At 42.6% G+C, this 21710-nt stretch overlaps 1 protein-coding gene across 3 annotated transcripts in view; it reads right to left on the minus strand.

The window, feature by feature from the left end:
* Window positions 1–21710, minus strand: part of RB1 (RB transcriptional corepressor 1) — a 776914-nt gene that overhangs the window by 664188 nt on the left and 91016 nt on the right. For all 3 annotated transcript variants that reach the window (XM_069205380.1, XM_069205381.1, XM_069205379.1), the window contains one exon: window positions 1759–1833. In XM_069205380.1, coding sequence (XP_069061481.1) covers window positions 1759–1833 — 75 coding nt within the window. The remainder of the gene's footprint in view (window positions 1–1758; window positions 1834–21710) is intronic.

The following is a 21710-nucleotide window of genomic DNA, read 5'->3' on the forward strand; positions in this document are numbered from 1 at the left end:
CAAGCTATAACCACGCCAAAGGTAGGAGCCCTGTCAACCCAGTGTCAAAGTTTTGGCACAACAGCAACAGAAGAGAGAGACAAACGAACCACAGGCTGAAGCAGACTGACAAGGTGGGGGTGGTTGTTACCTATGGACAGTGTATTATAAAAGCAACTGGATGAAAAGATAGGTGAGCTTTCTTTCATCATGCTGCAGACAGAGAACCCGAGAATGATATGAAGAAACTGCTTTGTGTGAGACAGCTCTCATTCTGTGAATGCAAATTCAAAGGGTTGGAAAAAAACTTAAGAGGTGCTCCTCTTTGTTCATTCACTTGCCTTTGCAGATGACAGAGGCAACAACGAGCAGCCACACAGGCCACAGAAGGGTGCTTCTGTGTGAAAAAAAAGTGGGGAAACAAATTAAAGATCTGACATGAGACAGTCTGCACAACAGGTTGGACTCCCTTCAATACACGGCACACAGTAACATAAGAGGTAAAGGGTGCAAATACAATGGTGATAAAAGGGAGAAAGAAAAGTGGTGCAAACAAACTAAAATGTAGGGATCATTTCACTCCCAGTCTACTCTTAGCATCTCAGAAGGGTAACTGTTGTGTGATGAACAACCTACAGTTTAAGAATGAACAGATTTGAGAGTTTGTGGATCCAAAATGAAAGTGGAAGGAAGACCTTCAAGGAAAGATGCAGAAAACAGTGTACCCGAGTTAGAAGAAGAGAAGACTTTTCTTCCCATTGAGATCTGCAGAATCTACAGGATGGGCGCAGGTGGATCACAGCAGGGTGAATGCATAGTCACTGTGACAATGAAGGACATAGGATCCTGAGACTTGTTGCTCATGAGTAAGGTCAAGAAGCGCACTGGATTCATGGGTGGAAGGATAATGCTCTCTTTTCACTGGTGACAACTGAGACCCACACAGGACGACGTCTTTGTCTTCTATTAAAAAAAATCCGCAAAGTGGTCTCCATTCTGTTCTTCCACACTTAGTCAAACCAAGTCACTGACGAGACCAAAACCTTTACACACCCAAAACAAAAGCATGTCTGCTGACTCACAGAAGTCAAAGAGAGTCAAAAGATGCATGGGTCCAATTGTGTTGCCAGAAGGCTACAAATATGCAGCTTGGGCTACAGGGTAGGAGCTTATAAGTAGTTATTTGGGTTCTACCAGAACAGTGATGCATAGTGCCATGCATTCTTTCCCTCTCACCTCCTCCATGTTAGGCTTTCAAGGATAAATTTGATGGGTAACAATTGTTTAAGTCATAGATGCATATATAAATATAAACAACATGCACAGGGACATCAGTGGGTTTTATTGCTAAAATGCGAACCATTGATAACCTATTCCTTCATGACAGGTTATACGTTAAAAAAAAAAAAAAAAAACAAGCACTCACAGCCACCTTAGCTCCATTCGACGGCAGGTGACAGCTAGATAAAATTAAATGATTCATGTAATTCTCAGCGTGAAAACAATGCTCATCTGCAGTGCTTGCCAAGAAATATTCACAATGGAAATTGGCTTTTGTGACATGCCAGAACAAAGACCTTACAATACAACGCAGAACAGGAAATTCAACACAGAGACCTCAAGGCAGGCGTACATTGTCGCTTTCCTCATCAGCAAGAGAACACATGTTTCCTGCAAATGTATGCTATATAAACACTGCTATTTTAGAACCACATTGCCGCACCCCACGTTGAGAAAGCTTCCTTTACCAACAATGAAAGCTGTTTAGGTGTCTCTTACCGGACAGGAGTCTGCGGAGATATTCGATTAACTTCTTCAGGGTCATATTTTCGTGGCGTCTTCTCCAGCTCGACGCTATATTGGCGAAAAAATGTAAAACCAGTTCATGTGACAGAAATAAGCTCTTGTAGAACTTTCTCTAATAAGCAACGCTTCTTGCTCAAACAGATTGAATATGCATTCACCGTGTAATGATTCTTAAAATTAAGAGAATCTAAAAGAAATTGAATATTACATGCCAAGTCAACAGGGTTGCTAGATGTTTTTTAAACGGACAAACACAGTATTTCTGCATCATCTTTATAGTGAAAAAATGTCCCACGTTTTACAAAGAAAGCAAGCCTATCAATAGAATTTACACTTTAACTGGTCCTCCACAGACCCATAAACAGGACCACACAGGCAGCAGCACACTAACTCACGCAGCTAAAGTGGGAGTTGCAGCGCAGGCTTCTCATAACACAACTAAGCACAAGCACACAGAAACGCGCACACAGTCACACTCGTGCACTCCCAAGCACTCAATTTACAATGGATGCCACCAGCACTTTACACTTACCTTGTCCTTCGGCATCTTTCAGTTTTCATATGGGATGACACTTAATTGCGTAAGCAAGTCCACAAAGGGACATGCATGAATGTTGGGTGCAGAATGAGGAATAATGCAATCAGCCAACTAGGGAGACTGCGTACAGCGCATACATTTCTAGTAAGGTTCCATTTATAAAAGGCGCATCTAAAGTACTGTAGTAAAGCTAGAGTGTTTAGACAATATATAAGGCGCACTGTGTCTAGGTCTGGAAGGCTCTTCTATGGGGTTACTTTAATTCTGCTTGAAGCCCCACCACCCCGAGTACAGTTCTCAATTCCTCACCTAGAACTGATTCTAGATTTAGAAACCACATTTGGACTATTACGTCCTAGCCTGCCAACCACTTCTATGGTAATGTGTCGCTCTGGAGGACACGCCTAGAGTCCTGCATCTACTTATAGTAGACTTGTATATAGCGTTGACTTCAGTCCTAGGGATCCAAGCTGCAGCATTATCACTTGTAAGTAGTTAGAGCGTTATGTGGGATGGTGGGCTGCTCCTCTAAATGCATGAAGTAGGACTGCTAAAGTGCAAGACAGCTTTATATAGGAACTACACAGTTATGAATGGAAAATGTGTAGGTGGATGAATGCATTGGGAGATGTGTGGGTGAGTGGATGGGTGAAGTGAGGAGTTGAACAAAACTACCAGAAAATAGAGTGGTCCGATCATGTTGTTACTAAAAGGTCCTTCTTACAATGACCATACATACATAAGACAACATGAACCAAAAGTTCACATGCCAAGCACGTTCTTTGGCTGTGGGTAGCGCAGGTTGGCCACAGGGCCTGTCTGTCAGTGGATCTGTGAGTAGGTGCGTGAGTGTTTGAGGGGGTCTGAAAGTGGGTGGGAAGGTAGGTGGGTGTGACGGGGTGCAAGAGAGTCTGAGTGGATGTGTGAGTGGACGCATGAGTCTGAGTGCATGTATGAATGAATTAGTGTATGAATGAGTCTGGTTTTTTTCTTTCAAATTTTTACATATTTGTGAATAATTTACAAAACTTTGTGAATATCGCGCATGGTGATAACTTGCACCTAAAACACACCTATATCATACCCCTGGGGTTGGGGTACCTTCACCGTGACCCCTTATGCCACTTTCAATTTGGATTTTCACCTTTGGTGACTGTGTCCTGTGAAATAAACTGGCAGCCGTAACTTTGTAGTCCGGTTGCGGTCAGCCAACTGCAACGCTCCTATTGGCACGTGTATTCTTGGAAAATTCACGAATTTTGTGAATTATGTGCAGCCAGAGATCTACAATTTTATTTTCCTTTCAAAATCTCAAAAACTACTGACGGATTCACACCAAATAAGCGAATGCATAATCTGCATACAGACAGCTAGCTTTCTGCCAAATTTGGTGTAATTCAGTCTAGTGGTTTGGCCTGTAGTCATGTCTAAAGAATCCTACAGAAATTGCCTTTGAAAAGGCAATCTTTTTTTGTCCCCTTTTTCTCATCCCCTGCTGAACAGATCACCCCATAACTTTCCATGCGCAACAAAAATCACACAACACTTTTTTGGGAAACTTTCGTGAAGATTCGTCAAACGGTGCCAAAGATATAGACAAGTCAAAAAACACTTTTCCTATGGAAACATGGTCTTAACTATAACTACCTAGTGGCAAACGCCATTAGGATATGGATATATATATAACTCATCGCCCACCCAATCTAAAATTGAGTTATTATGGTATTCAGAACCTGCAATGCTCATCTCCCTTAAAAACTTGGAAGTTAGATTGGTCCAAAATACATCACACTTCTTGAAATGCAAGCAATACGCAAACAATATAATACTTCTGTAATAGGTTGTTTTTAACCCCAATGCTCTTCTCAAATATAATCCAACCATACCAAATACTTGATGGTCATGTAAAACAACCCCTGGCAGATACATGCATATGGATGCTCGAGCCAGAGGAGGGCAGGTCGGTCGCGCTCTCCATTTAGTAACCATTTAGCAGCTGTGCACTAACCTCTGGCTCTGACCTATGGGGCATTTCTGACTGATCCAAAGGGTTGGACGATCATTTACTCACTACATCAGGTGTCATTTTCAAGGGCAACATCTTTACCACACATGAGAATCGAGATGTGGTATAGGGTCACATTCCCAGTTTTTAGGTCCTGAAGAAGTGCCGCAGATCTCTTTTGGGCTTCAAGGCGCGAAACATGTAAACCTGATTGCATTCACTTATTTTTAGGCTGCTTGGGTATATTATACTCTCATAGTAGCCCTGATCCCCTTATGAGGTATTTAACCCTGTCAGGAGACCCAATACATTAAAGGATCTATTTGGCATATCTTAGACAGTTTTATCTTCCCTCACTTGTACATATATTATCACTCCACCCCACACACCCAGGATACCCTCACACCAAGACTTCTCATACGACAAAACAGAATAGAAGATCTCCGCTAAAGTGACCCTTTGTGGGGGCCAGAGGATAGTGCAGCTCCAATCCTACCAGGAAGTATGATGTCCCAAAGGGATGTGCAAGTGCACCAATTAATAACTTTTAGGGTGCCTCGTCTCGTCCTCCTCGTTGTTCTCTTCTTTTCTCTTTAACAGGAACAGTACCTCCCTCATTTTTATATGATTGTTTCGGAGCCTTAGTACAGGGTCTTAATTGGCTCCCAGTCCCCCACCTCCTCTTACTACAAGTAAAATATTATGCCAGCAACATAGTTCAAAACTCAATAGGATTGAAAATTACTTTACTTGTAGGGTTATCAGCATTTCTCCTTACATGCCTCCTAGTAAGTCTAGAGGAAAGTGGTCTATTAACACTGGTCAACATATGGGTATGATATAAACACTACTTTACAGGAGTGAGTGTCATCTTCTACTAAGGATGTTGTGGGAGGTCTCACTGTAAACAGTGCATTTTACAGTTCAACAGAGCAGTAATTTAATGAAAAATTGAAATTATGCCAGATCAATTTACAACTGGGGACTTAGTACACTTAATTTTCAATAAAGCTCCAATTACCATACATAGCAAGTTTCCATAGACCTTCGTTTAGCACACTCCTCAGTAATTCTTGACAATGACCTTACTATGCAAAATCTGCTAATTCCAAATTGTCCCTGTAAAAGGCCCTTTAAGGAAATCAACAGACAGGATCCACCATTTCCGAGTTCCAAATTAAGGATCAAACTATGTTTATCCTTATGAATCATGGGCAAGATTGTCTGGGGTAGGTGTAGCTCTGTAAGCTGCATGACATTCACCTTCCTGTTAGGAGGAAAACATTCAGCTCTATAATTGATCCAAACACAACAGGAACAGTGGACTGCGCTTACCCGGTTACCTTCAAATGGGTAAGACATTAATATGAAATTATTCCCTAGTGTCTGCCTGAGGCCATGACGGGCAGTCATACCAATGCCACAGTAGCTGAAGCTGCCCGAAGGAAAAAGGTAACCCATTACATAAAAAAACATGTCTCAGTTCTGTTTAGCAGGCTTCAGCCCAGGTAAGAATTCCAGAGGTACAAAATGGAGAAAAAAAACAGGAGAAAGAATCATTATGCCTGGAGTTTCCAACAATTTCAGTTAAGTTTCCATTGTGCTGCAAGTAGCACAACTAGTAGTTTCCTTAAATCTGCCACACTATTTTTGTTAAGGCCGAGCTGGCACCTTTGCTAATTTTTTTTAAGTATCCCGGCTATCACTTTACATTTTTCCATAATTCTGCTGTCAGATCACTTTGTAATAGTTCACAATATAATATTACACAATGCGCTAAGTATGTACACTCAGTCAGTTCCATATTGCTGTTGCAGTTTTCTATAATATCCCAAACAACGCACCCGGCTGTTACCATAAAACTGCTCCTACACACTCCACACTAACTTTATAAGGCCCATTTAAGCACAGCACAGTCCTTGGATGGCTGCGGCCAGTTGTACAGTGAATCACTGGGTAAAGTCACTTCAAGGGGATCAGACTTCATGTGGTGATTAACCCACCCTGTACATCACTGCCTAGTCTGCTCACAAAGGGAAAACCATTGAGCAGCTGGGAGACGGAGAAGCCAAGGCATTTTGTTTAGGCCTTTCTGCGTCTTATCCTCTCCCAATATGATTTGCTCATCAACAGCCAATTGGCTCCTCCTCTTGACTCAAATAGTGACTTAGCAGAAAGCGTATAGCTCCGTTATAGAGATGGTAACCTGACATTAAAGACTATCCTGCTTTAATGCCTCAGACTCTGGGATCCTGAAACCTTAGTGCTTCTTCCAGACATTCCCCCAATAAACAACTATCAAAGGAGCAGCCAGAGAAAAGAAAGCCATAACAACCTCTTATTTATATTAAGAGAAATGCGTGCCCAGTGTAGCTCTGAAAAAACACAGCTGCAATCATTACATGGCCAGTAACACTTAAACGTGCCGTGATCAGCATGTTGCTCAGGAGATATATGCTGGGGATTAGCACCGTGGATAAATTATAATTAATAGTCTAGAGGACTTGGCCCATTCTTGGTGTCCTGAGCAATTTAAAATGTGTAAATACAAAATTAAAGTTGCCTTTCAAGATAACTGCAAAAGGATAAGCAACAAATGTGCTTTACATTTATATCAAAGCCTCATGGTCGTTCAGCAGTTCAAGAGTAATTAAACAGCCAAAAATGTTACGCTGTGCCCATGTACCTTTCACAGCTAACTCCTGATTCTCAATCTGTAGGTCTTGTAGTTGGCAGGAGTATAAAATACCTTGTATCAAGCTAAGTATCTAATACCATTAAAGCCTCAACTAAACCCATTTGGCCTATCTCTAGCAATGCCTTATCTGAGTAAAGGAACAATGAACTGTTCTTTCCTGGATTATTTAACTCACCTACATTCATGGTTTACACTGGTATCAAGGCTATGGGTTATTTACTAAGAAATCCAACAAACTAGGACAACTTTCTGCCTCTTTTTTCCCCTCATGCTTTCTTCCCTAATGTCCCCCAAATGAAGGGGGCCTGCCTCAAAGTCTCCCTTCTACTCATCAGCCCTACCCAAGGTGGGGATTTGGAAGTGTCACAGATCTTCATAATCCCCTACCCTTTCTCCCATTTTAAGGGCTTCCTGTCTTTCAACAGTACAACAATTTGCATGTTTCTTTCTGGTTATCAGATTGTTTCCCAAAAGGTTGGAGAGAAAGATCCTCCTCAGACCTATTTCAATGTCTGTGCAGTGAGAGAGACAGATACCTTTACACGATCTATAGGCAACGTAATAAATCCTTATATTTATTAGCAACAGGTAGCAGAAGTGGCCAGATTTATTTGGTTGCCAGATCCTATTTCTCATTGTGTTTGTGTCTTTGTTGTCTGACTTTATTGTTAGTACTGTCTGATTCTCACTGAAGTTAGGAGAGATCCTGAGCTTCTTTCTACTTCCAGGGTGCTAAATTATCTTTTTTAGCCATATGCTGACAGGCCCAGAAACACACACACACTAGCCAAAAGGGACAAGCCTACTAGCAAGCAATTCAGCTGGTTCCTTTCTTCTGCACTATTTTCTGTAGCCCACATGGAAAAGATTTGGGGACCATTCCTCACTCACCTTTTTCAGCCTCGTGAACTTGTTTTGTTTTTCACTGTCACTTTTATGCTTAGGTACTTGTTGCTAATTAGAAATTATTAATAAATTCTTAAATGATATGATTAACAAAAGTTCATAGAGGAGTTAATTGCAGAGAAAAATTAATGTGCACGTTTGAAAATGTGCCCACGGGGAATGGCAGCCACTTATACGAAATTGTAGTAAAATGACTAGAAATGCATGAAATAATGAAAATGTATGATATTAAAGTAGTATTGTGTCATATGAAGATGTATAACCTATGTTTTGCATTATATTGTAGAGTTAACTTAGTCAGAGTTGTGGCATAGTCTTTATAGGCCTCATGCAGGAGCTGAAGTAATAGACGCAAAATGTAGAAGTTGCTAGTGCATTGAACAGACTGTGAACTGTTTGCTGTTTAATAAAATTGGCTTTGCTAGAGTTTTCTGCAATGTACCGATGGACAGGAGATGATGAAACTGAAATTGTTAGAGGTGTAAGGCAGACTCAATGTACTTTCCCAAGATTCACACAATAGAGACACTGACTGGAGAAGAAGATGCAACATTTTCGATACCTGACGAGCCGGATGATGAGGACATCGTACAGTGAACCAATCAACAAATTGGGAACGGAGAAATATTAGAATTCATAGATTTGTAAAATTAATATTATAGGTTAGAGTCATAACTGCTGATTGACTGACCAATTAGGAATTAGGGGGATGGACTGGAAAACTCAGAAGACGCGATTCGAGATTCTGTCATTGGGCTCAAGCTCTTGAGAGCCTGCTGTGTTGCTGATCGATTGATGACCTGAAGGCGAAGACTGACTTTGTTGCTGATCCAATTCGTGGATAGGTAGCTATGACAATGTGACTGATTAACGTTTGTGCCCTTTCTTTCTAGGTACCAACTGCACTGTTTTTATAGGTTATGTACTACCTAGATATTTTCCAAATTCACGTTTTCTAAATTGTTTTCGCAAGAAGTACCACATGCTAACTGCTAATTTGGGTTAGGTAGGATTCTTTGGGTGATGCTGACAGTGACAAATGATTGACAAACTGATTGCTGAACTCTGCTAGTAATGCTGTTATATTCATCCTTGTTGGCTTATGCTGAAGCATTCAAGCATATGTTTTCTCAACTTCTGATTAGATTATGTTACTGGTTGTCATTAATGAACTAATTTTGAGCTGACTGAATAAAGTTTGAATTAACATCATGACTTAGTATTGTAACTAATAGGGAAATAAAATTGATAAAATGTATAATTGAGTTGAGGTTATTCATGAATTGTTTATATGTTGTCTCATGCTTAATGATTCTCTCAGCAATTGTTGATTGATTACAATGATAATTGACGTTTATTGATTACTACATAGCTTGCATACTCCATGCGATCCAAAATGTTCATCGTCCTATACGTCCCCAAGAAAGTTTACTTACTAAGGACCAGGCAAGCTAGCATTCTCCAGCTGACTCCTTAAATGTGAAAGGTGCTTGTACATCGCTGCAGCCACTATGTAACTGTCATTGGAGCTCACTGATCATGAGGGTCACAGTTATTAAGCGATTCCATAGCTCAGTCATTTTGTGATTTACCTGGGAATTCACTAGTGACTTATCATCAGAAATTAACAAGTAGCCTTCCTTTAAGCTGCAGTGCTTATTTCTCACCGTAGTCCCAATCCTCAAACAGGGCAACAGACAATCCGTACTTCACAACAAACCCCACTGTCTTTGTAAAACAGTGGAAAATAGGTCCATACTTCAGAAGAGCAGTGATACTGTGCTCTTCATAGCTATTGGATCATTTCTGCTACTGGAAACACTCTTTCTCACTATTTTCACTCAAGTCCAAAGGACTGAGCATCCTCCAACCTCAGTATCTGCGACTAGCTGTCAACCCACACCCTGTCGGTCTGTTTGCCGCACAGAGCTGGTCAGCAGTGGGCAGCCCGTCTAAGACTTCTGAAGCCAGGCGCCTGCCAGCAATAGTCTCCGCCAAGCTACTCAGTTACCTTTTAATTCTGCCTTCTCTCTCGTCCTGGGCACATCAAGTCTTTCTTGATCTTCGCACAGTCAAGGGAGTCCCAGTTTAGTGTTAAAATAGTTCATTCTAAACAGTGTTGTGTCAAGAGTCATACATCAGAGGACAGCACAGGCAGCATGCTCACAGCTTTCCTCGTGGTGGCTATAATCTCCCGTATGTCCTATCTGGAGGGAGACATTTTTTTTAAATTATACATCCTTTAGTTTAACACAACTGTCAAAAATAGGCAAGCAGCATTTTTGTTCACCAGGCAAATTTGAAATCTGCAATGGCTTAAATTCGTAGAAAGAGCAGAGGGGAAAGAAAGATTCAAGGAATTTAATTTAATATGTCTTAATAGCAACTTCACGAAAGAGAACGATTCTTGTAATTAATACCAGTGCACGCCGTTTAACAAATCTAGGCTAATCAAATAAAGCAGTCTCAACTTCGGTTTGGAGCGTAACAGATAAAGACTGGTCTAAATAAAGGAGCAAGGGCTGCAGTTAAAGACTAGCTTTTCAGTGCTGTCTGGCCATGCCACATGACAACTAGAAGACAAAATGACAAGAAGCCAAACGTTACGTCTCTCAAAGAAAAAGAGCACTAACTATTCGTAAGGAGCAGCAAAGCTTAAGATGTGATGCTAAAAATAGAAATCTGAACGCTAACTCAAACTAGATCCAATGTGGGTACCAAAACCACCACTGTGCTCATTCCTTTCTTTTTCAGCTAAATCGAAGACGTTTCCTTACATTTTCTAATTTAGGTCTCACTTAGGAGGGAGGAACAAGACTTTGGAGAAAATCTTTTGGTCTTATTCTCATATGGTGTGTTTTCATTGTTTGAAATACATTCATATTGCACAAAACACGTTAGGGTCTAAAACTGCTTACAAGCAAAAGTCTGTTCAGAAGCGTGCTTCCTTTACAAAGGTACGGCCGCTATAGCTGGGCCACGGAACTGACTGTTCCCAGCTCTGCAGATGTGCAGCAAGCCTGCAGGCCGCTGTATAAAATGTAACTTAAAAACATAAAATACATGATCCCCAACTGGTTGCGTTTATAAACATGACAAAAGGATGAAGATACTGCATTTAAAAAACATGTAGGGCCCGATTTAGAAGTCGATGGATGGGAACACTCTTTCACAAACGTGACGGACATCTGGAGTATTTCCATCGCTGACTTTTAAGTCAGGCCTGTCGTATTTACGCTTTCATATTATGTGCATTAAAGTTTATTTTTTTTATAGGAGTCTATACAATGTTATTTCTAAATACAACACAAAGAGCACTATGTATACACACAAACAGCAGTCTAAGGTTTCACAAGCCTCTCCAGAAAGTGAGGACTAGAGTTTAGATAACCTAACAAGCCTTCCTGGGATAAGCAGCATATGGTAGACCATGACACGCTGATCCACAAAAACATTTTCAACTTATTAGACGGTTTTATTGCGCTTCCTGCTAACTACTCTACTACTTACTATCAGCAGGTCATCAATTTTGACTACAGTAACTATTGTCACTATAATTTTACTGAGGACACAAAGCTGTAAAGGTGGGAGCCACCTTGTTGATAGGGAGATTATTAAAAGTGCCACCAGTGGAAAAAAGGTGTTATCTCAGATACATGGGTGAAGCTAAGGATATCGAAAATAAACTGAAAACACCTGTAATTCACCGATTATGGCTGAGTACACAAATCATAACTCACGCTCATGCCATGAAAATCATAACTCACCCCAAAGACATAGCTCATTTCCTCACAAATGTGACTGATGTCATCACAGATGGCACCAAAGAAACTGCTGGTGATATGGTGTATCACGTTGATCTTAACATTATTGAGATGTGGCAAAAAAGCACGGAGTGGTGCTCAAAATTAGAAGCACTGATTTACCAATAGGGAGGATGCCCGAACAATCGCAATAAAATATGAGGACCTTGGCGACATCATTGCAAGATGAATGCTACATGAACAATGCCCGGCATATGTGAGATGTTTATGAATTGCTAATTATCTAGAAATGGAATCACTACAGCATCACATCAGAAAAATGAACTAATTCTACTCACATTAGATGCTTTATCTTTAGGTTTACGTTTTCGCAAAAAAATCCAATAAACAAAGCCTTCTAAAAACCATTAATGGCATCAATACAGATAAAGAATAACCTTTGCATGGGTAGCCATTAATATGTAAGGACAGCGATGAAGATGGAAAATTCTGGCAATCACATCTGAATTTTTCTTGACATACGATTGTGGTATGAAAATATATGGATAAAAAGTCAATCAATCAAACAATCTGATAATTTGTAAAGCGCGCTACATACCTGTGAGGGTTTCAAGGCGCAGGGGTGGGTGGGGGGGAAAGAGGTGCTGCTACTGCTCGAAGAGCCAAGTTTTGAGGAGTTTTCTGAAGGAAAGAAGGTCCTGGGTCTGTCGTAGATCCGGCGGGAGGGGGTTCCAGGTCTTGGCGGCGAGGTACGAGAATGATCTGCCACCGGAAGATTTTTGGGTGTCAGTGGGGGACCCAGCACGGACGGCCACCATGAGTTGTCCCAGGCGGAGGGGGTGCGGCCAAGGATGAGGATCTCGGTTTTGTCCAAGTTCAGTTTTAGCCGGCTGTCTCTCATCCAGTCGGCAATGGCTTTTAGTCCCTCGTGGAGGTTGGTTTTGGCGGTGTGCGGGTCCTTGGAGAGGATGAGTTGGGTGTCGTCGGCGTAGGAGATGATGTTGAGGTTGTGCTGGCGGGCCACTTGTACGAGGGGGGCCATGTAGATGTTGAACAGCATCGGGCTGAGGGATGAGCCCTGGGGTACGCCGCAGATCATGTTGAAGGCTTTGAGTTCTGCCGGTGAGGAAGGATGTGGTCCATTCGAGGGCTTGGTCCTGGACTCCTGCTGCGTGGAGGCGGGATTTTAGGGTGTGGTGACAGACGGTGTCAAAGGCGGCTGATAGGTCTAGGAGGATGAGGGCTGATGTTTCTCCATTGTCGAGGTGGCTTCTGATGTCGTCTGTGGCGGCGAGGAGGGCGGTTTCGGTGCTGTGGTTGCACCTGAAGCCGGACTGGGAGGGGTCGAGGATGTTGTTGTCTTCGAGGTACCGAGTGAGGTGAGTGTTGATGATTTTCTCGATGACCCTCGCCGGGAAAGGGAGCAGAGAGATGGGCCGGAAGTTTTTCAGGTCCTTGGGGTCTGCCTTTGGTTTCTTGAGAAGGGCTGTGATTTTTCTCGTGTTTCCAGCTTTCCGGGAATCTTGCAGTTTCGAAGGAGATGTTGATGGCTTTCCGTAGGTGTGGTGCGATGGCTGTGTCTGCTTTGTTGAAGATGTGCTGAGGGCAGGGGTCTGATGGTGATCCGGAGTGGATGGAGTTCATGGTCTTGCGGGTATCATCGTCGCTGATGTTGGTCCAGGAGGTCAGTCAGCTGGAGCAGGTGGAGTTCGTGGTGGGCGGGGTAGGAACGTCCGGAGTGTGAGGGGAGTTGAAGCTGTCGTGATTTTTTGGTGGAAGGCAGTTGCTAGGGCGTCGCATAGTTCTTGGGAGGGGGTCATGTAGTTGACGGCGGCGTTTGGGTTGGAGAGTTCTTTTACGATGCTGAAAAGTTCTTTGCAGTCGTGGGCGTTGATTTCTAGGCAGGTTTTGAAGGACAATCTTTTTGCTAGCCTGATGAGTTGGTGGTGTTTGCATGTGGCATCCTTGAGTGCCGTGCAGTTGTCTAGAGTGCGTTCAAGTAGCCATATTTGCTTGAGTTTTCGGCAGTGGCGTTTGGAGGCTTGGAGGTAGTCGGTGAACCAGGTGGCTTTTTTGTTGATGTGGTTGTTGGAGGGTTTTCTGAGTGGAGCAAGGCGGTCGGCGCAGTCGTTGATCCATAGTTTGAGGTTGTGTGCCGCGATGTCGGGGTCGGTGGGGTTGACGGGTGGATTCTGGGCTAGGGCGTTGGTTAGTTTAAATTCAGTGACTTTGCTTCATCGACGACGTGGTGGTTGGTCCGTGAGGTGGTGTTCTGTCTGCTTCTTGAAGGTGAAGTGGATGCAGTGGTGGTCGGTCCAGTAGAGTTCGGAGGTATGGTTGAAGGTGACGTGGTTGCTTGTGGAGAAGATGGGGTCAAGCGTGTGACCGGCTGTGTGGGTGGGTGTGTTGACGAGCTGTGTGAAGCCGAGGTTGGTGAGGTTTTCAGTCAGGGTGGTGGAGTTGGTGTCATTGTTGTTTTCGAGGTGAAAGTTCAGGTCCCCGAGGAGGATGAAGTCCGTGGAGGCAAGTGCGTGGGCGCTGGTCAGATCGGCGATGGCGTTGCAGAAAGGTGCCCTGGGTGTCTATAGATGAGTGTTCCTCTGAGCGTGGTGTTGGGGTCGGTGCGGACTTGTAAGTGAAGGAGTTCGGCGGCCCTGAAGGAGTCGTCCAGGGTGATTTTGACTTCGAGGGTGGCTTTGTGGACGATGGTTATGCCTCCTCCGGTTCTGTTGGTGAGGTCTCGGCGCGCAACTTTGTATCCGTTCGGGATGGCTATGGCGATGTTGGGTGCTGAGGAGTCATTTCACCAAGTTTCGGTTAGAAAGGCCACATCTGGGGAGGTGGAGTCGAGCAGGTCCCAGACTTTGATGGCGTGCTTGCGTGCTGAGCGGGTGTTGAGGAGTATGCAACGGAGGTGTGGTTGGTCTTGATCCTGGGAGGTATGTGGGCTCTGTTTCAGGTGAAGCTGCAGTTGTGGCAGGAGAAGGGACCGTGCGTGCTCTTTGGAGAGGCCTGGAAGCAGGTGGTGTCTCGGCTGATGTTGAGTGCGCGGAGGGTGTCGGTGTTGTAGCGAATGGAGGTGGGGTTGCTGTTGCTGGGGCCGGGGGTTCTGGCGCATGGCGCGGTCCAGGCGCCACGGCTCACGACGGGCACAGACGGGCTACTCGGCTGCGCCACAGCTGCCATAAGAGGAGGGGAGGATGGGAGTGGCAGCTGGGAGGTCCTAGCGAATGAGAGGGCTGGGGGGTGGGGCCACAGGGGATGCATCGGTGGGAAAAAAAGGAAAAAGGCAGCAGCAGCAAGGAACGATGAGAAGGAGCGGGAGGGGCCGCAAGGGGCGCAGAGGCGGGAAAAAAGGAAAATAGGAGGCAGCAGCAAGGAACGGTGAGAAGGAGGGGGAGGCGGGAGGGGCCACAGGGGGCGCAGCGGCGGAAAAAAAGGAGACAGCAGCAAGGAACGGTGAGAAGGAGGGGGGAGGTGGGAGGGGCGGCAGGGGGCACAGCGGTGGGAAAAAAGGAGGCAGCAGCAAGGAACGGTGAGAAGGAGGGGGAGGCGCCGCAGGGGGCACAGCGGTGGGAAAAAAGGAAAAAAGGAGGCAGCAGCAAGGAAACGGGATGGAGCGCGGAAGGCAGAGCGGGGAGCAACCTGCCTGCAGTAGCAGGGTCAAAGGTTGCTCCCTCTTACCGCGCTGCGGCTGCCATAAGAGGAGGGGAGGGTGGGAGTGGCAGCTGGAAGGCGGGAGGTCCTAGCGAATGAGAGGGCAGGGGACGTAGCAGCGGGAAAAAAGGAGGCAGCAGCAAGGAACGATGAGAAGGAGGGTGGAGGCGGGAGGGGCCACAGGGGGCGCAGCAGCAGGAAAAAAGGCGGCAGCAGCAAGGAAAGGTGAGAAGGAGGGGGGAGGCGGGAGGGGCCGCAGGGGGTGCAGCGGCGGGAAAAAAAGGAAAAAAGGAGGCAGCAGCAAGGAAACGGGATGGAGCACGGAAGGCGGAGCGACCTGCCTGCAGTAGCAGGGTCAGGGTCAGGGTCAGAAGTCTTTATATAAATTCTCTCTCTTATATATATATATATATGTATATATATATATATATATTTGTATCTATCTCAATCATGACTCACTTGAGGATGCTTCTCTCGTAACATATGGTCCTTCCCAGGAAAAGACCATATATTATGACAGGCGCATCCTCGATTGAGTCATGATGCTTATGGCTTCCATCAATAAAGGTGAATGACATCACATAACGCATCTGCATGATTAGTTTATGCCATATTGATTGGTTCATGTGCTGTAGTTATAAAAAGGTAAGTAACCATATCTAGAGCTAAAGCAGTTAATTATGTTCAGTGAAAAAATATCACAATAAATGAGCTTTGTGGGCATGGCTCCAAATATTTTTCTTTTGTGACCTCATTTTAAAAATGGAATCTGAGAAAATAGGCATTTTTTCAAGTCAGTTACACTGTACAGTGGTTATAAGGAGTTGACCTTGGCGCCACAGTGACGAGTGAAATTGTTTCTTGAAACACCTGTTCCAAGAAAGAATTTTTATTGTCCATGGCATTATTATATATACAGGGAGTGCAGAATTATTAGGCAAATGAGTATTTTGACCACATCATCCTCTTTATGCATGTTGTCTTACTCCAAGCTGTATAGGCTCGAAAGCCTACTACCAATTAAGCATATTAGGTGATGTGCATCTCTGTAATGAGAAGGGGTGTGGTCTAATGACATCAACACCCTATATCAGGTGTGCATAATTATTAGGCAACTTCCTTTCCTTTGGCAAAATGGGTCAAAAGAAGGACTTGACAGGCTCAGAAAAGTCAAAAATAGTGAGATATCTTGCAGAGGGATGCAGCACTCTTAAAATTGCAAAGCTTCTGAAGAATGATCATCAAACAATCAAGCGTTTCATTCAAAATAGTCAACAGGGTCGCAAGAAGCGTGTGGAAAAATCAAGGCGCAAAATAACTGCCCATGAACTGAGAAAAGTCAAGCGTGCAGCTGCCACGATGCCACTTGCCACCAGTTTGGCCATATTTCAGAGCTGCAACATCACTGGAGTGCCCAAAAGCACAAGGTGTGCAATACTCAGAGACATGGCCAAGGTAAGAAAGGCTGAAAGACGACCACCACTGAACAAGACACACAAGCTGAAACGTCAAGACTGGGCCAAGAAATATCTCAAGACTGATTTTTCTAAGGTTTTATGGACTGATGAAATGAGAGTGAGTCTTGATGGGCCAGATGGATGGGCCCGTGGCTGGATTGGTAAAGGGCAGAGAGCTCCAGTCCGACTCAGACGCCAGCAAGGTGGAGGTGGAGTACTGGTTTGGGCTGGTATCATCAAAGATGAGCTTGTGGGGCCTTTTCGGGTTGAGGATGGAGTCAAGCTCAACTCCCAGTCCTACTGCCAGTTCCTGGAAGACACCTTCTTCAAGCAGTGGTACAGGAAGAAGTCTGCATCCTTCAAGAAAAACATGATTTTCATGCAGGACAATGCTCTATCACACGCGTCCAAGTACTCCACAGCGTGGCTGGCAAGAAAGGGTATAAAAGAAGGAAATCTAATGACATGGCCTCCTTGTTCACCTGATCTGAACACCATTGAGAACCTGTGGTCCATCATCAAATGTGAGATTTACAAGGAGGGAAAACAGTACACCTCTCTGAACAGTGTCTGGGAGGCTGTGGTTGCTGCTGCACGCAATGTTGATGGTGAACAGATCAAAACACTGACAGAATCCATGGATGGCAGGCTTTTGAGTGTCCTTGCAAAGAAAGGTGGCTATATTGGTCACTGATTTGTTTTTGTTTTGTTTTTGAATGTCAGAAATGTATATTTGTGAATGTTGAGATGTTATATTGGTTTCACTGGTAATGATAAATAATTGAAATGGGTATATATTTTTTTTTGTTAAGTTGCCTAATAATTATGCACAGTGATAGTCACCTGCACACACAGATATCCCCCTAACATAGCTAAAACTAAAAACAAACTAAAAACTACTTCCAAAAATATTCAGTTTTGATATTAATGAGTTTTTTGGGTTCATTGAGAACATGGTTGTTGTTCAATAATAAAATTAATCCTCAAAAATACAACTTGCCTAATAATTCTGCACTCCCTGTATTAGTCAAGATTGGTTAACATAGTTACTGTAGCAAATGCTAAAAAGACAAGAAACATACAATATAAACCTTAACTCATCTTTCAGCAACAGCGTAACCCCTTAAACTTAACGCCACAAGCCATACTGAATACTTATTTTCCAAAATACGATTTGTACGAATTATATAATTTTACAAAATACCTCTATTTTTCATGAAGGTTTGTGCTACTGTTGTGAAAGTGACTCATGCTGTATATGTCAAATGCATAAACTATATTCTAATGTGGTGCTGGAAAGTTAAAACGCCATGTTATATTAAAGCGAAATGCGAATAATCATATTAAGATGCTCTAAAATAAATTCACTCTCTCTGGAGCAAAAAAGCTGTAGTTCAGAGTGTCTGACACGTTCAAATTCCAGTTGTGGGTAAATAAAACTTAAGAAGACAAATGACTTTTTGTGTCAGTACCAACCACTGAACCATGTAGGCACGTGCTTGATCCTCTTCTGCCTTGGCAATCTTCCATGTTCGGCATGGGTTGGTCAAGGGGTTCAAACAGTCAGGCAAAATACTTACAGGGATATGCATATAAAAAAAACTTAGGTGTCAACGTTTGTTCTTGTTCAAATCTCAAACAACTAGACAGATCGACACTAAACTTCTCATGAAAACAAAGAATTAGCAGTTTTTGTAGTTTTATGTGCATACCTTCAATATTTTGGAAGCGATTTATACTTTAAAGAATCCTCAATACAAACTAAAAAAGCGTTAATCTTTTGAATATTTGTTCGTTTAGGTTTCATCCATATATCAGTGAGCCAGAACGTTTTTTCCAGAATCGTTATGGGTAAGCATCGTAAACTGCATGAGGATACACTGATTCAGGCAGTCTTGAAATGTATGACATTTTTCACTCGGCCAGTCATGATTAACTTGCAAATGTCGCTTATTACTTGTATATTTAGATGTCAAAATCTTTTTTCTTTGGCTCCGTGGCACAACCACACACGCAAATAAGGGACCTTGAAATAGTGAGGACAACACACACCAATTCCCTTAATAAAATAAATACTTAATGTGCACTAAACATTTGCTGCATTTGCAGAAAAAGTGTACTTCATCTAAGTCCCATAGGAAAAATGTTTAAAAATGACAACCTACCCCCAATAATTCACAGATTTTTTTTTTTTAATTCAGTTTATGTTCAAATGCACTGTAAATAAACTGAAATTGGTCAGATATGTTTTTAACTCCACTAGAACTATAAAGTATGAATGGTCACCCTACAACTCGGAGAAATTTAAATAAAGGCTGCAGTATTATCGATTTGGAGAAATACGGTCAGTTTTATTATGGATGAGTTTATTTGAACTTAACCGTAAATCCAATTCACGCAGGTTTAGTTCGTGAATATACACACCTGCGCACAGTAAAGCACACACAAGCTCTTCTGTAAGCTATCGAGCTGTCAATTTATCGGAAATACACTTTTTTTGTTCTTGCTCATTAACTATGATCAGTTTTAAGGATCTGCCACCAAGCTGGCAGATTGGGCCAATGTATCGCTCTTCAATCTAAAACTAGGCATAGCTCAACCTGAAGCTCAGAGGATAATAAAGTGAATTAATTGACTGCCTGCCAATGTATTGGGTCAATTTATAAATGCTTACTGGTTTTGGGGAATTAAAAAAGCGGCCTATTTGGAATGCTATTTCAATTCTTTTTTCATGCAGGAATTCTGGCACTGAATGGTACAGTTAGTTGTGCTATAGTGGGTGATAAAACACATTTACTGACAGTCTAGTTGGACCCACGGCTGCTTATTCAGTACACACATCTAAGAACTCTTTTTTTAAGCCATTTTGTTCAGTAAACGTGACCTGTGATGGGCCAGAAAGCTAATGACCAAGTAAGGCGAGGCCCAAAGTCGTTTTTTTCCACAAAATAAGGTCATGTTACATCTAAAACCATCATACCCTCTAAGGTCCTCTGAGATGCCCACGAGTAAGGCAACTGTTCTACTGACACCGCTTTTATGTCCAGTTATCAGTAGATTGCCACCTGGATGCTAATAGTTCATTATTATACTGAAAGAAAATCCGGCTGCTTACAACACCCTGTGGGTGACCACAATTATAGCTCTGCTCTCTACGGGCAGGCCCTGTTGATCTGTGTGTCTTGGATTTAAATGCTGTATAAGGTCCAAACGCACAGATCTTAGCAAACTAATTTGTAGCACTTATAGCACTCACTTGTCACAAGGTGAATGTTTAGCTGTAAACGTGTGTGTGTGTGTGTGTGTGTGTGTATATATATATATATATATATATATATATACACACACACACACACATATATATATATATATATATATATATATTTATATATTTATATTAAATAGCAGCTCTAAACATGGAGTACGACATATAGTCATTTTAACTAAGAAAAGGATTACCCCAAATACCCCATACCTATTGGCCTTGCGAATTTGCAACAAATTAAATATGTTGCTTCATTGCTCCCTGCATAACAGCATTGTTAGCACTCAAAGAGCTTTGGTTAAAACTTGCGTATCTATGAAACCAGTATTTATGAAACTACTTCTGAAGTCTTGCGCTTTTCCAGTGTTAACTGGAATGGTTAGTCAGGTCATAAGGTAAACAAAAGGATCTACTGCAGCGGTTATTAACCTTTTGACTTCTGTGGACCCCCACTGAATCATTACTGGAACCCTGGGACCACCTGAAACAGATACACACATTATAGAATATTTTACTTAGTTCACAAAACAATAAAACTGAAAATCGAAATTTTAATGAGAAGGTTGGAATTTTCAAATTTTAGCTTTATTTAAAAAAATAAAAAAGCAATAGGCTAGACTCGATCGTAGCACTTTGCCTTTTCGGTTTCTAGTGCATGCTCTCTTTGTCAGTCATTAACAGGGCTACTTTAATTAGGTCACCAATCAACCATACTAAATTGTGTTTGCTGTACTTGTGCTAATCCTACAAATCAATGTAAGAATAGTAATTTAATTTTTCAATTTTTATTTCAAATCCCTTTGTATTTAGAGATAATCTTAAAATGTTATTTTTGCAATTTTGCTTGTTTAGGTATATTATTTAATTTAACAAACCGTAGCGAACCCCCCAGTCAATCCCCCAACCACCCCCCTCCTCCAAACTCCCTCCCTCACCCAAAAAAAAAAAAAAAAAACACATTGGCATCGGGGCCTCCTGGGGCCCGAGGACCATAGGTTAAAACCCACTGTTCTATTGTGTTATAAATAGGGATCCAATAAGTGGTGGAGTAGAGATAACATAAAAGTGATTGCCTCTGGGCAGGCAGGAAGTGTGTTTATAGTACTGTCGCTTGAAGATAAAAAGCCTAGGACAACAATGCTTCGTTTCTAGGCAGACACTTTTCCTGTTTTTACTTAATTTCTAGACTCTACATTGTACAGTATGATGTAGCTCTGCCCTAAGTTTACAAAAACGAACTTCAAAAAACCTGTCATCTTCATACCAACAGGCGGACAATAGCCAATTGCATTGTTGGCAACGGAAAAGATGTTTCCACAGGGAGAAGCATCTCTGGGAAAGGGCATTACCTTCCCTTGCTGGTGTTCTATTCCACCTGGGGAGTTTAGTATTTTTATTGAGCCTGTGTTTCGTTTAGCTTAGCGGTAAGTGGTACCATAAAGCTCTGTGCATTGAAATACAAGGCTTTAAAGCCTTCACTTTGATTTCAGAGGTTCACATACATGTACACTTACAGAACAGTTTGTTCAGGGACAAAAAATATTTATTCACGTTTTTACACATGTGAACATGTACATAACCACGGCAGAAAACACATGAACGCAAGTTCATGCTCCCAATCAACTTCCCTGAACA

The sequence above is a fragment of the Pleurodeles waltl genome, chromosome 8 (assembly GCF_031143425.1).
Source record: "Pleurodeles waltl isolate 20211129_DDA chromosome 8, aPleWal1.hap1.20221129, whole genome shotgun sequence".
Taxonomy (NCBI): domain Eukaryota; kingdom Metazoa; phylum Chordata; class Amphibia; order Caudata; family Salamandridae; genus Pleurodeles; species Pleurodeles waltl.